Here is an 18050-nt window from a genome sequence, read left to right as displayed (position 1 = left end):
ACAGAGCTTTTTTTTCATAAACATTTCACAATAGATAATCACTGGTCAGGACTGTAGCACTGATCATACTTATCTAAATTACCTAAAGCAAGACAAGGTTCATACAATCTTAATCTTTTTTTTAAACATGTTATTCTTGACAAAGGTCCAGTAGATTTTCCATTTCAAAATTCAGAAAATACATGAATGCACCATGAAATGATTTAAACAATATCAGATTTATGCAAGCATAACTATCCTGCATTTTTTTCACCTAACATTGACACTTAAGTTAAAATTTTATTCTGTCTATCTTACCATGTTGGTTTAACAATTTTCACAGCCACAATTATAACAAAGAGGAGTCAAAAACAGCACTTAACAGCACAAAAATCACAGTCCCGGAATGTACAGTATGTCCAGCAGCAAACCATGCAAACACAGTCACACCCCTTTCACTGCCATAGATACACACGCACACACACACACACACACACACACCACACACACTTCCACAATCCAAAACGCACACTTCCATAAAAGCACATACACACAAAACTGATTACAGACATACACACTGAGGTTACAGCCACAACACTGTTCTATCCTAACGGCCCACAGGTACCAAGGGTCTAAGACGGTGCAACAGAGGTCACACAGTAACAATGCAACACAACTATTGTTACCATTGTTATTGTCAGCTAATCACCACGATCTGTGAGGGCGGATCTGAGCAAGAGAAAACAAAAACACAAATGAATGGAGAAGTTGAACTCATAAAAAACTAAAGTACAAGGACCATTTCATGTACAATAGTGGAACCTGTAAGCTTTGTATTATACGATTTGCAGTATGATACAAAGCCCTGTAGTAGCACAGTATATTGTAGAGTTCCTGCTCACATCTTGTCAGAGGTATCCAGAATTGAAACAAGTGCGTAACTTGTGTGTTCCAGATAAATGACTGTAGTTTACTGAGACTAACCTGCACATGGCCTCATAAAGGTCTCTGTTGGGCCAAATATTGCTGTAGTTACCACTGTAGTTGGGGCAGCACAGTTAGTAGCCAACAATTAATCAAATGGTTGTGGCGAGACAGCTATGCTGTGTCAGCTGACAGTGAACCTCCCACGCCCATCACATCCCACTACACTGATTTGGCGGTCTATTTAAAGGCCTTTACACTCACATTCGCTCTCTACACTGACATGTGCTGTGCTGCGACCATGGCAGAGAGCCAAGTCTCCTGAACCCCAGTCTCCACCTATGTTGGCTCGGCTCTGTTGTTCTACACCCCAGAGGGTCTTCCTATTGGTGGATCATTTAAAGTGTTCCCTGCAAGTTATAACATGCTGAATTTCCAAAGCAGGGAATACACACAAGAGTGGTTCCTTATCACAGATACAAACTGGATGGTTATGTTCATCTGTAGATTTACAGAAACTAATAATTTGAGTGATTGTTGACAGAGCTGGTGATGCTTTCATAGGATTTTTTGAAATAAAAATCATTTTTCACTTTGTCTCCATGGTCCTGTTGGTCTGAGCAGGTTTGTTTCATAAAAGACACATGTTCAACAACAAAAGCAAATAATGACTGAGCAATATCTGTGTCAAGTATGTCACGCTCTGTCATTTTCTTTAGGTCGTCTATAACCTGCTGACAAGACTGCAACCTAAGAAGACCTTCAAACCAATGCAGAAATAACAGGAAGATGGTGTCGAAAAAGTATTACGTAACCACTTCACAGTACATGACCATAAATCCTTGAGTATTTCCTAAAGTAAAAGTGACAGCTCCCTGTACTGTCCACACCTGAGAACGGACAAAGATAGAAGAAACACAAGACAGAGTGAAAGGTTGACAAATAAAAAATATACAATGTGCACAGCTTAATAAAACAACTCAAGGCAAAGCAAGCCTCCCAGATGAGCCAGATGGCTGTTCCTGAAAAGGATGACGCCATCCTGTACAAACTGTACATGTTAACTACAGAAACAGTGTAGTGGATGTATCAAATAAAAGACACAACAGTTGGTGATGAGACCTGTGACAAACAGCAGGACTTGGTAGTGCATCACACTCCTGAATCTTCTGAGTTTTTGTCCTTCTCCCCAGGAGCAGACGTCGGGCTGCTGCTGCCCTCTGCTGGGCGTCCTGTGGACTCACTCACGGCAGGTGTGGCAGTGCTGGACGGAGAACCATCAGGGACGTTGCGCTCTTTCACTTTGGGCGGTGCAGGACTGCAAGAGCGGCTGCGGCTGTGGCTGTGGCTGTGGCTGCCACGGCGATGCTTGCGGTGCTTGCTCTTCCGTGGACTGGGACTGCGAGACCTCGTCTTCATGAGGACGACGGTGCTGTCATCTTCTGAGCTAAAGTCAGAGCTGTCTGAAGAGCTGATATCGAGGCCTGTAGTGGGAAGCTGGATCTGAGGATGGACAATAGAGGGGATAAGAGTGGGAGGGAGAGGATACAAATATGAAGAAAGAGCAGCAAAATGTCAGAGGTGGGAGTGAAAAAGGTTTAAGGAAGCAGATGCACTGTCATCCTCTGAGAGACAATGTATTTGATTGTTTAACCTCAAGAAAGCAGTGCCAGAGTTATCATTACCTGGAATGGCTCTGTTACACCCACAATGGTGCTCATGTTGTTGCTATAGTAACCCAAGATAAAGTCCCCTGAGCCTTTGGGCAATTCCTCCTCAGTAAATGTTACCTGGAAAACAGTTAGACATTAATTGCATGTGAAAGAAAAGGCGAGCTCTTCGGAGGATTCAGCACGCATCCAGATTACCTGATGCTCCTGTCGGTGAAAATCAGCCTCCTCTTGCTTTGCCCACACATAACCCACATAGTCCTTGTGGTGCTTGAATCCCACCTACGGAGGCAGCAGCACAATCACAAACTCTTGACGTCTTGATTGGAAATTACAAGACACAGAATCATTAATTGCATGACACCTCATGGGCTGCTGAGCAGAGAGCTTTACCTTGTACAGACCGATCCAGTCCCAGGAGCTGCGTGCGTAGTTGGGGGCCAGTTTGAATTTTGCTATGGCATCGGCAATGCTGTTCCACTCATCCTCCACTATGAGTGTGACCAGAGGGACATCCACCTTGTACGGGAACTGGGAAGACAATTTACCACAAACATTTACTCAGTGCAAAAATACTTACAGGCCAAATTTCAATACTACGTTTATATTATACTTATATAAGTTATTTTTGTATGACATCTATAGATTGCACGCTGGTGTGCCTCACCTGCAGAGTGAAGATAGAGCAGACTGGTTTGTGGTCACTGACTGTGTATTCCATGTGACTTCTGTAGCAGTGCTGAGTCACTTTGGTCCCGCTGGTCAGCCCTGACATGGAGCCACGCTTCCCTGCACCCTGTGTGGCACCGGCAGGTGCAGTGGCTCTCAGGCGCCACAGAATTCGATCAGTCCAAGCTGGTTTGCGCTTCTTTCCGCTGGGATGGGGACACAACCATAGAGATGGAGCAAGAGAAAGAAATTCCCTGAATACCACTTCATTTAAAAACATAGAAGGGAAAAAGGAGAGGCACTTTCGTGCACCTCCAAGCAAGAGCAAACCTTTCAGAGAGAAGAGTAAAGTTCACTCTGAGCAGGGTAATGAGATATATGGTAAATGGCTCCGTAACAGCACCACGGGCAAAACACCAACCTTGTGTCGTATGTATTTGTTCCAACATCAAACTTGTAGGTAGGAGAAAATTTCAGTGGTCCCTCTTGGAATCCCTCCAACACTGTCTCGCTGTCTTTGGCCATGTTCAGCTGTCACAAGGACAATTAGCAGACATCATGTATTGAAGATTTCTGTTTGCACATTTCTTGCAGCTCTTGCAAAAGGGTTATTTTTGCCCCCTAGTGGACACACCCACACAGTGCATGGTCCAGCAGATGAGAGGGGGCATTTTATCATGTAACTCCCGACTTCCTGACCTGATTACAAAAATGAAATGACAAGTCATCAACTAGCATCCTGACCTGACTTATGTTAAGATTTCAGAGTGAACACCTTATTGGAAAACAAGTCTGGATGATATAGATGATGGACACACTGTTGCTTTCTGAAGAATTAAAAACTCAATTTAGAAAAAAAAATCAACCGTGAATGCAGATAAGGTTAACGATATTAGGCAACCATTATTTTTACCTGATCCTTTTCCAACAGCATGGGATACTTGTTGTTATCAATGGCTGATTTCACCACTTGCATATCCAGGTCATCAATGCGGAAATTGAGATCCCCAAACCAAAACACCACACTGTACAAAAAGGAGTAAATTCATGAATTCACCCATTCAAACAAGTGTTGTAAGTAGGTCAGTACTTTTTCCACAGACACGGTGCATTATATATGTCACTCTGTGTGTGCGTGTGAGTTCTGTCTTACTCGTGGTCAAGAACCCCGGTGGCGGCCTGGCCCTCGAACTGCTGCTGCTGCAGGATGCTCTCAAAGTCCTCCATGCGCTGTTCTGAGTTTTCCATGTGAGCCGGCAGGTGGCAGTTTAGGAAGCAGATGGTGTGACCGAACACTGACATGCGGGCGCTTACACCACCTTTGTTCCCCTGTAACATTATGAAAGAGAAATGCACATACAGCCAGGAGGAAGGAAAAGGGTATTGGTTTAAGTCTCCTCAACATCTTCCCCCAAAGAAAATTTAAATGAATGAAAGAAAGAATGAATAAAATATATAGTTAGTGATGTGAGGTGCCTAAAGACAGCATGTCATTTTTTCCTGTATTGAGTGGTGCCAATGTCTCTGCCGCAGAGAGACAGGAAGTTTACTCATTAAGGACCGTTGTCAATATTTAATGATGACAGTGAAGTGCACAGTGGGGGAACAAGATGAGTCTGTGGATTTCCTCCCACTTTTCTTGCAACTGCTCTGACCCACTAAAAGACAAATGATGCTTCAGTGCAAAATTTTGTAGCGTGTGTTTGTATCTGAGTTCCTACAGGGTAATACCTGTAGGAATTACTTCCTACATTTTGACCTGTTTTAAAGAAAGCAAGCACTTATCAACAAAATTAATTAAGATCCTATGTATACCCCTGTACTGTTTTTTTTATAGTTTTGTCTCATTTGCAGTTAGAGCACAAAAAAAATTGCAGAATATGAAAGTCCCTCCACTATGCAGTTTGCCCCTGGTTCGTTTTTGTTATGCTTGACTTTTCCAGCATTAATAACCGCTGGCTGTGAGACACCAGCGCCTATCTTTTTCAAATAAAACTGGGTGGATGGCATTTGAATAACAGGGCTTGATAATAAAGTCAGTATGCAGCTGCTCCAGTCTTTCGAGTATCTGTTAGGCCATTTGCATTCAGTTAAACATAAAGTATGCTGAGCAGACGTCACACCCACAATCTGGATGAAGCAGAGGAGCTGCGCTGTTTACAGACCAGGCATTACAAATGTGAGGAGACTAATAGTGAAGAGTGGTGCTTTTATAACAGTGCTGATCACAGAATGGTGTCAGTAGCCGTCTCACCCAGTAACCCCCCAGGCCAGTGCGAGTAGTCTCAGTCTGGACTCCACGGAGGAAGGGCAGATGGAAGTACTTGGCAAAGACCAATAACAACAATCCTTGCATCCGCTGAGAGGTCACCTGAGGGACAGACAGGTGAGGGGAAACAGACAGGAGGAGCAAAGAGGCCAGACAATGAAAAACAAGACAAGGATAATATGAATAGGTAACATTTGAGTAATGAGGAACTGATTTAAATACATAAAAAAGCACTAAAACTTAAGTAAACAAATTCGGTCATATGAGTCCGGTTCTGCTGTTCGTTCATGCCTGCTGCTCTGCTTCACTTTCTCTTCCCTTCCCTTTGCATTCTCCATCTTTCCACTCGCTAACATTTTCATTTCGCCCTGTGGCCCAACTCTCCCGCTACTTTACATGAAGCTCTGCACATTAAAGAGGCCACAGCCTGTGGTCTACCCTCGCAGCGGAAACAAACCACTTTGTGGAGGGAAGCGCAGCGTACACGCTCGGACCTTTCCATCCTTTTAAGCCGTCCACCATCACTTCAGCCACTTGCTACTTGTTATGCTCGAAAATGCCGATTTTGACAACTGGTATAAAAACACTGTTAAGGCATTTTTGTACTACGCAAGAGAGAATGCATGCATTTGTTGTGAGGAAAAAGATGAGGCATTTCCGTGCTATGCCGGGCCCTTCACCAGATATTTATGCTCATTCTCCCCCTCTCCCTTTCTCCAGTTGTTCACACATCCCAACCCCCAACCGCAGGCCGAAGAAGCACGATCACACCCTGCCTGAAATGCCCTGTGGGCAGTAATGGAGGCACACATCTCCACGTGACATAAGACCCTCTCGCTTGTATACTAACTGGGTATTTGAACGACTTTGTTGCGTAATAGTTTCTACTGAACCGTAAAGTGGACTGACTTTATTTGTGGTGCGTGTGTGTGGACATAGACAATGTGTGTGTCCGTGCGCACTTGTGTGAAGTCTGAGAGAATGTACCTTTGCCTGTGCGTACTGTGGTTGAAAAGCATTTCTTATCAACCTCAGCGAACACTGGAAGAGCTCCTGAAGGCTGACAAGCTACATTTTAGGCTAGAAGAAGAAAAGACATTCAAGCTCAAGACAAGTGCGTGTGTGACTGTGTGTGTGTGTGTCTGTATGTGCAGCGTGTATTTTTGACCTTGTAGCACACACAACTGAGGTAATGAGCTGTGAGTAACAAGTGCGATGTTTTGCAAGGCAGCCTGTGAATTTGGAAGAAGATTAGTGCAAAAATAAAGCCTCATTTATTCCAGTCTCTAATACCGACAGCCACAGAAACACGAACATCTGGTTCAACTGTTAAGCACGTGTCTTAAATTAAATACTGTGGCTCCTGTTATTCCTTTACCTGATATGATGTAACCTAACCATCAATCATGATACAAAAATATTCCATTTCACAGCCCAGCAATGCATGGTTAGCTGCATCATAGCGTTATATCCAAGTCAAACAAAAAGTTGTAATAACAATGCATTCAGTCAAGTGTGCAATGCTGCAATTAGAGGTTAGGGCCAGAAAAACTGCCATTGCTTGTGCAAGGCTAAAGTGTAGCTTACTCAAACAGAAATAAGGGCCACAATCAGCAAGTGCTCAGTGAATGGCCAGAGAAAGTGTCTTGTCGGCTATGTGCTTCTGCAGTGAAGGGCTGCTTTGAGAAAGCGTTGTTGTGTTTGCAGCAGTTCAAGTACCTAAAGTGAGTCTTATTGAGCAGAGTAGAACAGATGGGTTGTCTTTTTTACTCTGTGTATATCCACCATCTCATTACAACTGACACCAGTGTGTATCTCCTTCTACCTAAGAGCTAAAAAAAAATCCAACTCCAACTAGCACATACCCCAACCCGCTCACACCCTTATGCACATGAAGCACACAAAAAGGTCACATCGACAAGATTTTAACTAGAAATTACTGCCTAGTGGCTGGATGCCGCTCAACATAGGCCTGGACCAGATGTATGTTAAGTTGTGTCATCATTAGCATATGAATGTGCATGTTGTGGTCATACTGTAGATATAGACGTGTTTTCTGAGGTCCCAGTGACCGTGACGTTGGACCTCTGACCACTTAACACCAATCATTTCATCCTTGTCCAAATTGTGTTCGTGCCAGATGAAATTCCCTCAAGTATTCACCATACACCACATTTCAAAAATGTTAGGTCACCATGACCTTGAACTTTGACCTTTGCCTACCAGAACCATCAGTCAATTCATCTTTGAGTCCAATTAACTATTTGTGCCAGAGCTGAAGGAACTCCCTCACAACAATCATGAGATATCACATTCAAGAGGCCAGAAACATGTGTTTTGTGGGGGCAGTACAACCAAAACGTAAAGCAGTTCATTCTGGAGGCTGAATACTTGTTAATATTAAATCTGAAAATATTCCCTCAAGGTGTTAGTGAGACACTGCATTCACAAGGATGGAGCCAACCTCCCAGTTGGACAACCTGAAAGCACAACAAGGTTTCAACTAACGTAGCAGACCACGAGATGGCTGGAGGACAGCATCAGTCTCACTGTCAGAGTCCCATCAACACTGACAACAACATGATCCAAAAATAAAACAGCACCCTGGGAGACATTTGTCTAGCTCTCTCAGCTCGACAGCTGATTCACGCTCTCTGGCTCACCATGCCAACAGAGGCAAGTACTGTTCCAGACGGAGCCAGATGAACACCAACCAGTTTACGCGCTCTTACAAACATAAAAAATGAGAAGTACCAAAAGGCACAGTTCTTTAGGAAACAAACTTTTTTGGATGGCGCATTTTTGTTAATGCCATATTTGACTTGGATATAGATTACATCCCATTCAATACATACATTGCATTAGTGTTGTACCTTTCCGCACTGGATAAGTTCAAGTATTATAAAATACAAGGACAGACAAAAATGGGTAGGTATGCAGGTGTGAAGGCTCACAGAGGGAGACAAAGAGTTAGTGTGAGCTTGACTTTGCATTACAAACTTGGCAGACAGGCAGAAGACACTGTAGCAGATATGCTGACATTATACGGCAGTTATAAATTATCACCCCCTCCGTTACTTAGGGAACAAAATGAGCTGAAGCAGCCGCAGCAGGAAGCAGAGCTCTCATCAGTGTTTGTGTAACGCATGAGTCTTAAGCTGTTTTGCATTTCAGTAAGAGATTGTGCATATGTGTTTATAATAAAAAGCCATTACTGACCAGCACATAACCAAAGGGGCTGAGTCTCTCCATGCAGACTTCGCTCCACTGGTCTGTGAAGAGGACATCTTTCAGCCTTTTGTTAATCATAGAGTTCACTTCCTGCAGCCTTGAAGAAAAATGACACACAACAAGGCACAAGGGTCAACAGTAGGCTGAGATGTGAGAAGGACTGATGAGAGCAAGCTTGTAATGTAATGGTGGATTAATACATGGAAGATAACTGTTGCCTTAGGAACAGAGACATTCAAATCTGGGCCTGGCTGCTCATTAGTGATACTGTGGATGTGGGACAAGTTTATATAAATGAACACTTCAGAGTTTATGTGAGAGAAACTGGGTGACTTCTGCTCTGCAAAACACTCACCCGATAATGTACATGTCTGTGTTTCCATCACCCACATTCAGGCCCAGCAAGGAGGTGATGTCATCGGGTGGCTGGGCCGAACCCACGTTCCAAGTGATGACGTGCACCCTGTTGGGAAAAAGGAGTTAGATAATATCCCTCAAAAACACTTATCTCCTACACACCTCAGTGTCACTAAATACAAACAGCAGAAACCTTGCATTAATAACACCATGTGTCATAACTCCCCTGAGGTCACAATGGCTAACACCTTTCCCAATACAATGTGTGAGGTCTAAACACATAATTACCCACAATCCTAAAATTTAGACAATGAACCATGTGTAATATATATATAATGCCGCTGTGGAGCTCTGTGTTTACACGGTCATCTCTTGTCTTCTCTCTTGTCTCATGCTAATGTTAAGGTTCGTCCCTTTCCTGCTCGTTATAAATGGGAGACAACGCGTTCAACTCACATGAACAAAAACAAAAACTGGGTGCTGAATTTCTAATGAGGTATAAAGCTTGTTTGTTAACCATCGCTCTTCCATTTTATTATCTGTTTTGTTTTATTGTTACCCTTGGTAACCAGGTAACCTCGTGTTTAATGTCACAGCGCTATGAACTTTGGGTAATTCCCTCAGGCAAACTCTGCAGAAATGCGGTCTTACAGTAAGTGAGCATGAAGGGCTGAAAATGTCAGCGAGAGGCCTTCATGTCCACGGTGGTTTCACAGTGGGACCTACGCTCACTGACTTTCTGTGGAATTGGGCCTCTTTGTGTTTGACCCTCCACATGAACACGCAAACAGAGATTGGAAATGAGCCTGAAACTTCCCCTCTTAATTTAGCAGGGAGTGATCCTCCCATGGAGTCAGCCATTTTTAACATCAGACTTGTTACAGTGACCTTGAACCAGCTCGCTATGCTAGGCACTATCGCTGTTCAAACGCCACTTGACTGAAATTCCTACTAACCCTGTACCCATATAAGGTAGGTAGCCTACTGTACAGGTTCATCTGCTACGATTACAGAAGCCTGATTTAGATGTGGGAGTTTTCGTCTTCAGTAAAGTGACCAACAGCCCTTTTTATTACTTGTCTGTGTGTTTTCTGTGCCAGGGCCATGACTTTGAAAAGGGTTCTTTATTATTCTGTTAAAATATTGCATTTTGCCTACATTTTCATCACTTTTTTTTCCTCCATCATTTTTTGAATATTTTATTAAACTCTAGTAACATGTTGCTGAGGAGACATTCCTATAATATTCTGGCCCAGAATTGTGTTGAAGGTCACTGACTCATCAGTGTGTCAGTCTTCACTGATTGAGCCACATAAACTGCTCCAGCTTCACTTAAATGTTCAATGATTCACAACCTGCAGAACCAGGATGTGGTCAGAGACACACCCACAGCAAAGAAGAAGAAAAACACCAAAATGGACATTACGCTACAAAAATAAATGTAATCGCTTCTCACTTATAATTTATGAGCAGTATAAAGACATTAAAAATAATTCATAACATACTATAGTGTAATTGTATAGAACTGTGAGAACTATTAAAGCACAGTGTTTATCAATAGTTTCAATGTCTCCTATGAAGACACATTTATATTATTCCAACTGCGTTTTACAATACAACATTTATCAGTTGATTTATACAGCAGGTCCTCCTTAAAGGCCTCTACAGGAAGAGTTATATTTGTTAACAATTAGACTATTAAACAATTGTATTTGCTACATTATGGTCTGCTATCTACCATTTATTAATTGTCTGCATATTGTGTATAGATTTGTAAGTACAAAGACCTACGATAAAATGTGAAGAGATAAATGATCTGTCGCACAGGAACAAAAAACTGTGTTGAATAACTATGATTGCAATATATAGCAAAGGTTACCATTTCAAGGTTATCATTTAGCTGCATGTTTTTAATAATCATTCAGCCGCGTAGCCCTGTGATGAATATAAATAAAGGCTATGTGTGCTAAGGCTAGTCCTTTTTTTTGCTGTCTGGGAATGAGACGCCCCGTGCAGACATGCTGAGACAAGAACAACACACACAGCGACACATCAGGACACTTGCCTGAAGTCTTCCACAGTCTGGGCCTGAGTGTCAGCTGTGCCTGCTACAGAGAGGGCTCTCTGAGCATGGGGGTTCAGGTGAGGAGGCACAGGCCTACTGGCTGGTGCGTGGGGGACCGAGGCGGCTCTGACAGGGCCGTGTCCCGGGCCTTTAGGACGAGCCTTGACGCTGGGTCCGGTGCGATCCCCAAAGTTTTTGATGGCTTCAGGGCCAGAGGTTTTCGGACGGCTCGCTGCAGTGCCATCAGTAGTGCTCTCCTCCTGGTTAGACACTGCAGTGGGTTCAGCTGTGGGCTCAGCTTTAGGTTCGGAGATGTCAACGGAGCCCTCTACTCTGGCGCTTCTCTGGGGCCGCCGAGGCCTGGAAGGAGCTGGAGGCTGCCCGGGAGTGGGATCTGTGGCCGGAGCCGCTGTAGTTAATGCTGGAGCTGAAGGTGTTGCTGAAGCTTCTGCTGCTCCATTTGGGTTGTCCTCTTGAGCCTGACTTTGGCTCTGGTTATCTTGGTCCATTTCTTAATATTTCTGCAAGAAAGAAAACAATTGTTGGAATGTTTAAAATTATGAAATGTGTGAAATTATGTATTCATTTTAGGAATTAAACACACACTCACATCCAAAACATCTTACATGTCTAACCCTGAACATTTCTGTGAAGCATCAAAATTATATGGAGGGATTCATAAAAGGACCAGGGGGCTAAAGCACAGTCTCAGTGGTCACACACTGATGATGCAACAAATTCAAACATTTAAAATACTCAATTAAAGGAATTAATGAAAATTAGAGATGCACCGATCCGATACCCTGATCGGATATCGGCTCCGATACTGACTAATTAGCTGGATCGGATATCGGATGAATGAGGCCGATCCAGCATTCCGATCCAGTCATTTCTTTTTTATTAATATCATACACAGCAATACAGTTACAGCGATCCAGTGTTATTTATTTATTTTTGCTGCTTTGTTATTTGTTAATAAATAATATTAAGTACATTTATATCTGTGTTAATTTGTTAGCTTTTTTTAACAAGGCTAAATGTTTATGTCAAGCCTGATGCCTTCACTCACATGGCAAGGTATACGGTTCATTCATTCAACAGTAGTATCGCATATCGGATATCGGCCGATACGCTCAGCCCAGGTATCTGTTGGATTGGATCGGTGCATCTCTAATGAAAATGAACACATTTGAGAGGGAGCCAAGACACAGGAAGGATTTCTACCACTGCATCACTGGGAAACAAAACATGCAGCCAACAAGTCAATTCAGCTGATGAATGTGTGGCTGTCATGAGACCCTATTGACCCAGCAGGAACGCTGAGTCATTCAAGCTACCACCACCACCCGACATGTTGTGTTCAATTACCTGCCTTCTCATCGCTCTGGAAAGAGATGATTACAGCTGCACATACTGACAGGAGGAGACATTTTAAAGAGCACACTACATAAAAATAACTGCTGCAGCAGAGCAGGAATATTCTCCTCTACTAAACTCCTACAGCTGCTGGAGATGAGGGGAGATTTGGAGGGGAAAGAAACAAACAAACAAAGGCCTGGACACCGTTTATCATCTCCTCTACTTCTGCTTAAGCCGCCTGCTAGTCCTCCAATAACCAAGGAGATGCACAGTCAGTTCGTATCAGCTCAGAGCACCTGCCACACAGTGACACGACGAACCGCTGCACAGTCCACAACAGCAAAAGTCAATAGCACAGAATAAACAACAACACAGAGAGGCAGCTGCAGAGAGGTCGGACAGACACGGAGAGCAGCAGAAGAGGAAGACCATGGGGAAAGGAAGAACACAAGCCATCTGATTCAAATAACAACCCATTTAATTATTGTCTGAACAAATGTCCACTCATTAAAAAAATATACCAGCGTAATTATTAAGAAGACCCCTTAGCCATTTACATAAAACATAAAATACATAAAACCACCATATTTACTTGATGGCTCCTGCACATAATGGACGTATTTTTTCTTTCTTTCTCCCCCCCCCCATGACCTTGAATAAACAGAGGCCATGACATTTGTGCAGAGAGGAGAGCTGCCTCCACATGTGCCCAGAAACATGGTGGTCATTCAGTCCACCAATAACCTGGTGCCTGGCTGGGGATAATGCATTCCTATGGTCCATGTATGGCATTAACTGTGTAAGTGTGTGGGGAATAGGGTGGGGGGGGGGCGTCAGTCGGGGGCGATTGGGCACACGTGGGAGTGGGTGGGTGCAAAACGAGCCGAGGGAAGCAGGGAGGAGAACGGAGCGAGACAGCCCATTCAGTGACAACACTGTGTCTCTTTGCAGAATGTCTCCAAATTGATCCTCTCACACTTCCCTCTGGCACTGTCTATTTTTCCAAGCTCTAATCCCCCTACTCTCTCTCTCTTATCGTCCCATTTCTCTAATCCTCCCTCTCTCCACATCTTCTCCAGACTCTGTTCTTCCATCTTACCCACCTTCACTGCACAGGCATTGAATCTCTCAGCCCTGTGGTTTAGTTTTTATTTTTCCCATCCTACCTTTTTCCTTTCACATCAAGCTGACCTAAAATCATTCCTCTCCATTCTTCTCTTATTCCTCCTGCTCTCTGAGGTGACACTTGTGCTCCTCCAGCGACATGCTCTGTATTGTTTCCTTCAGCCAACCACCTCACAGTCACTATCAATGACGTCAACGTGCCACAGTCTCAGCGGCCACCGTCATAGCAGCCGGACATTGTTCATAATCTGTGGTAATGTGCTGCCTCTGAGCTCAGGAACAGGGGCGAAACTGATGATATGTGACTATGTGCATGAGACTGTCTTTGGTCCACATATGAGAGACTGCAAAACCATAGCTGGGAACGAGGAGGTACAGCATGTACGACTTTACGATGCTGATATGGACAATGATTAGGTGGAAGCAGCTCATGTTGACACTTCGAGGTTTCCATATTCTCTGGCAGGTCATAATCTAAATACAGTGCAGTTAATCTTTCTGACATATAAGCAAAGAGTTGAATATTTGCCTCTCGGGGAACAGTCATGACAGACTTCCTATTCCACTCACGTTCACAGAGGAGAGAGTGGGGTGATTTGATAATAACAAATGTGTCATGGTGTTTACATGCTCCCTCCTGAGGGGGTGAGAGCTGGGAGAGAGCCAGGAAGGATGTGGTGTAACCCCAACAACAGGCGGGAGTCAGCCCTCTTGGCTCCTCTGATAGAAATATTTGACAACACAGCTTGACAGAGTCAGTCAAAGGGTCAGAAGTTCTCCTTTTTTGGGGATAACATGGAGGTCATCAAGGAAGGATAATAAGGATGTTGTCATGGTCGCACTAAATGATCTTTCATTTTAAATCCCGCTCAAGATTTGAGGTTGATCACCTCTTCAGTGTTTGATGTTGAAATTTCAGCCGAGCGGTGTGTTGGTGTTCAGGTCCTCTAGGGCCATATGCCCCTGTGACAGGGATACTAATGATGACCCGGACCGAAATGACACCGGCAGCTGCTGCTGCTGCTGCTGCCACAGCTGTAAATGGCTCTTCCAGGTCCTAGTGCCACCGAATACTCCTCCCCTGTGTCCAGAGAGCTTCATCTTTCTGGCCAGGCCACAGCCAAGGCTGCAGGATGTTAAAATGATTTAACTTGGTCACTGAAGACGCGCGCTGACAACCTACAGCAGAATGCATGCGCTGCAAAATGATGTCCTATGTTACAATATTAGATTCGGTCAATTAGCAAATTATAGAAATCAGCCAGATAGAAACATTTACTCATTGCTCACTGTTTGAGAGGCTCTCTGCAAAACAGATGCAGAAGCGGCATCTGGTTTACCAAATAATTGGCATGCATACATTGCACAATGACATGTAATTAGGGATAAACATTTCCATTCAGCCCAAGATAATCTGTCTGTGAAGAAGGCTGACCATGAAATCAAATTCAAAAACTCATTAATGGCGATGAAAATAAACTCTCTGTGCATGTGAGATACGTCTGACGCATGGTTACTATTGACCGACAAAAATCTAAATCATACATCAGACATCAGTTAATCAGTCACATGTTCCTTCCTGCCCAGTTACTGGTTTTCAAGAGAGTGAGAAATACACATGCCATATTCCACAGACCTGCAAAAGCTGTTTCGGCAGTTTCAACTGAGAAAACCTGTTAGGGAAGTCATAATCAGTGCATTTCAACTAAAAGTTAAATGCGCCCATTTTTCTGAATCTAATGTAAATGCTACCTGGTGCATAGATTGCATTGCATTGCATTGCTTCAAATGACATTACACTGTTGCATGAGAAAGTAGAAAATGTAACTGCACTTTGCAGTAGGCTACTGAGCAGTGTACTGTTAGGACTGTTATGTTACACCTTGTTAATAGATACCAAATATATGGCACAGCTCTGTTTATTTGAATATGCAAACATATCCTGAAACCAAGATAAGGCTCTTGACGGCACAGGTGCTTTGATATCTGATATGCACAGTAGAGACAAGAATACAAGTTCTACATTATACACTGTCAGGGCAGTGGACACTAGTATTTAGTCCATGGTATGGTATATATACACACACACACACACACACACACACACACACACACACACGCATACATACGCACTGTGACAGTAACGACTGATGTCTCTGCAGAAAGAGGACAGCAGCAGACACAGTATATGGCCTAATTACACCGTAGCTTTGAGGACAATTTTTCTGGCGGAAAAGGAGGATGAAGGTCATTTTAATTCAGTGTTTTGCCATCAGATATTATCTCAGACATAAGGGTGCCAGAGTGTACATGGCTGTGTGTATGTGTGTGTGTGTGTGTGTGTCAGAGATGAGGGAGGAAAATATCAGTCTGTGTATAAAGATTTTTAATGTGTGACCACATGATCATAGGTCACCAGCATGATTTTCTGACATTGAAAAAGGTGAGAAAATGTTTATTATTGATTACCACGGTTTAAGGTTACAAATATAATGTAACACACACAGCTATGACCACTGTATCCCTGTATCCCTTCTCATGTAGACACGTCCACGGTCTGGGGAGCTTTCAGGGATGTCTTGAAGCTGTTCTCCGGATGAAGAAAAGTAAACAACAATATTTCCTGTCGCCTATAATTGGCGTGATTAAAAGCCGTCACTCCCTCTGCTGATTAATAGACCAACAACTAACACATGATCAATGGATAGGACTCAGACATAACGCATGCGTGTAGACGGTTAATTATCACCTTTACCTGTTGTGGCTGCCGGTGCGGGTCTATGGATTGAGCAGCGGACGGGTCTTGAACGGACCCTTCCTTCCTGCGGAGGTAAAGGTCGCTCAGTCCGGAGCCTCGGCGGAAGATGCGAGAAGAGTCGCCCTCTCTGTGAAACGTCAACTAAAAACACACTGAACTTTCCTTTCCAGTCGCCTCCCAGATGAAACCATCGGCATCCCAGCGCCTTCCTCACTCCCTCACTCCCTCCCTCACTCACTCCTGTCCTTCTTTTCCTTTCCTTTCCTCTCCTCTCCCTCCCTCCCTTCCCTTCCCTCCTACCTCGGCGGAGATGACAGAGAGGAGGAGGAGCAGGTGGGTTTCAGAGCTTCGGCTGGCGACAGATTTGCTACATCTCTCTCAGAAACACTAAATGCCTCCTCCTGCCTTTAAAGACACAGGGCTGCAGCGGCAGCTCCCACTCACACGCGTGTGTCCCGTGCCTCCTCCCGTCGTCGTGCCCTTCAAATTAAACAAAAACGTCCGACAGCGCTTCCGTGAACGAGCAGAGCAGCCTCTGTCTGTCAGCGGTGGTTGGTCTGATGAGTCCGAGAGCTGCGGCAGGTAGACACGACACGTCCGGCAATTAGCTACTCGCTCAAACACGACTTCCGGTTGCGAGCTGGAGGGGTAATACTCCCGGTTACACGCTTTTACACGACGTTAACTCGTGCCGTTACCACACTGTGAGTCTTTATTTGCGTTTTTTTGCCAAAATACCAAATCAACAGTGTGGACGTAATGAGGCACTTCTGCTCTATGTAGTGCAGATCTATGGTTGAGCGCTGCTGCCGCCTGGTGGTTAGTATGGCAAAGTGTGGAGCATAATTTGAAGCAGTGAGGGATTAGTGATTTTACCTTCCAATTAAGTAGAATAATCTGTTCGTTTTTTGTAAGATAATAATATGCAGCATCTATTTATCAGAAATAAAATCAACAGACAATTAGACATTAGGTGCAGGCTCCAGGTAAATGGGACCAGTGGTCTGACCTCACCAGGCACTGGACCGAGGTTGACTGCTATTTCTTTATTATTTGAAAGCAGTTAAAAAAAACTCAAGGTGAGCACAAAGACAAGCAAAAACGACTCAAAAGAAAGTCAAAACAACCACAAATAGATACAGGCTAAAATAACCAAAAAAAGACACTGATTTGAATAGATGAATGAGATGGGCCATTATTAGATTTGCCAAAAACTGACTTGTCAGGTGATTTGATTTATCTTAAGTTGTAGTTACACAGAAATAGAAACATGGATGCATCTCAACTTCTGTAGGCCTACTGTTCAGTAGGAGGAGTAGGCCTCCTCTTCAAAATCAGTAGTATAGCCTACTATTATGTCTACATATCTTTACTTTAACTATGTGTAATATAGTGTTTTATTTAGCCTATGTGTATTGAGCATTTTAAAAATCAAATTTACATTTAGTCTGCCTGAAATCCATGGTGCCTTGGTGCAGCTTAAGGAAGAAATCTCAGACAGAGCCTTTTTTTCCAAGACAAAACAAACATGCAACAGATGTCCGTGGGGGCAGTTTCCCCTCATTTCCCACTGTCCAAATAATCAGTAAAATACTAGCTTTAAATCCAATTTTTTTCTGATGACACTCAAGCGAATATCAAGAT

At 43.6% G+C, this 18050-nt stretch overlaps 1 protein-coding gene across 2 annotated transcripts; it reads right to left on the bottom strand.

Moving 5' to 3' along the window:
• Positions 1-906: 906 nt before the first annotated feature.
• Positions 907-16628, bottom strand: inpp5jb (inositol polyphosphate-5-phosphatase Jb). 2 transcript variants are annotated; one of them, XM_083979554.1, is made up of 13 exons: positions 16398-16628; positions 11165-11685; positions 9098-9205; positions 8731-8839; positions 5497-5613; positions 4396-4571; positions 4156-4267; positions 3664-3773; positions 3241-3448; positions 2967-3104; positions 2772-2855; positions 2589-2693; positions 907-2406 (listed from the first exon to the last, which is right to left on the bottom strand). In XM_083979554.1, exons 2-13 carry the CDS (start codon positions 11671-11673, stop codon positions 2056-2058), a joined length of 2127 nt encoding a protein of 708 aa, XP_083835680.1. In that variant the 5' UTR covers positions 11674-11685; positions 16398-16628; the 3' UTR covers positions 907-2055. The 2 variants fall into 2 exon arrangements, with proteins under 2 accessions (XP_083835680.1, XP_083835679.1); XM_083979553.1 differs by having other exon boundaries at positions 16404-16628.
• Positions 16629-18050: the final 1422 nt, after the last annotated feature.

Source organism: Trachurus trachurus, assembly GCF_905171665.1.
Source record: "Trachurus trachurus genome assembly, chromosome: 9".
Taxonomy (NCBI): domain Eukaryota; kingdom Metazoa; phylum Chordata; class Actinopteri; order Carangiformes; family Carangidae; genus Trachurus; species Trachurus trachurus.
This window is presented reverse-complemented; position numbering and strand designations above follow the sequence as displayed.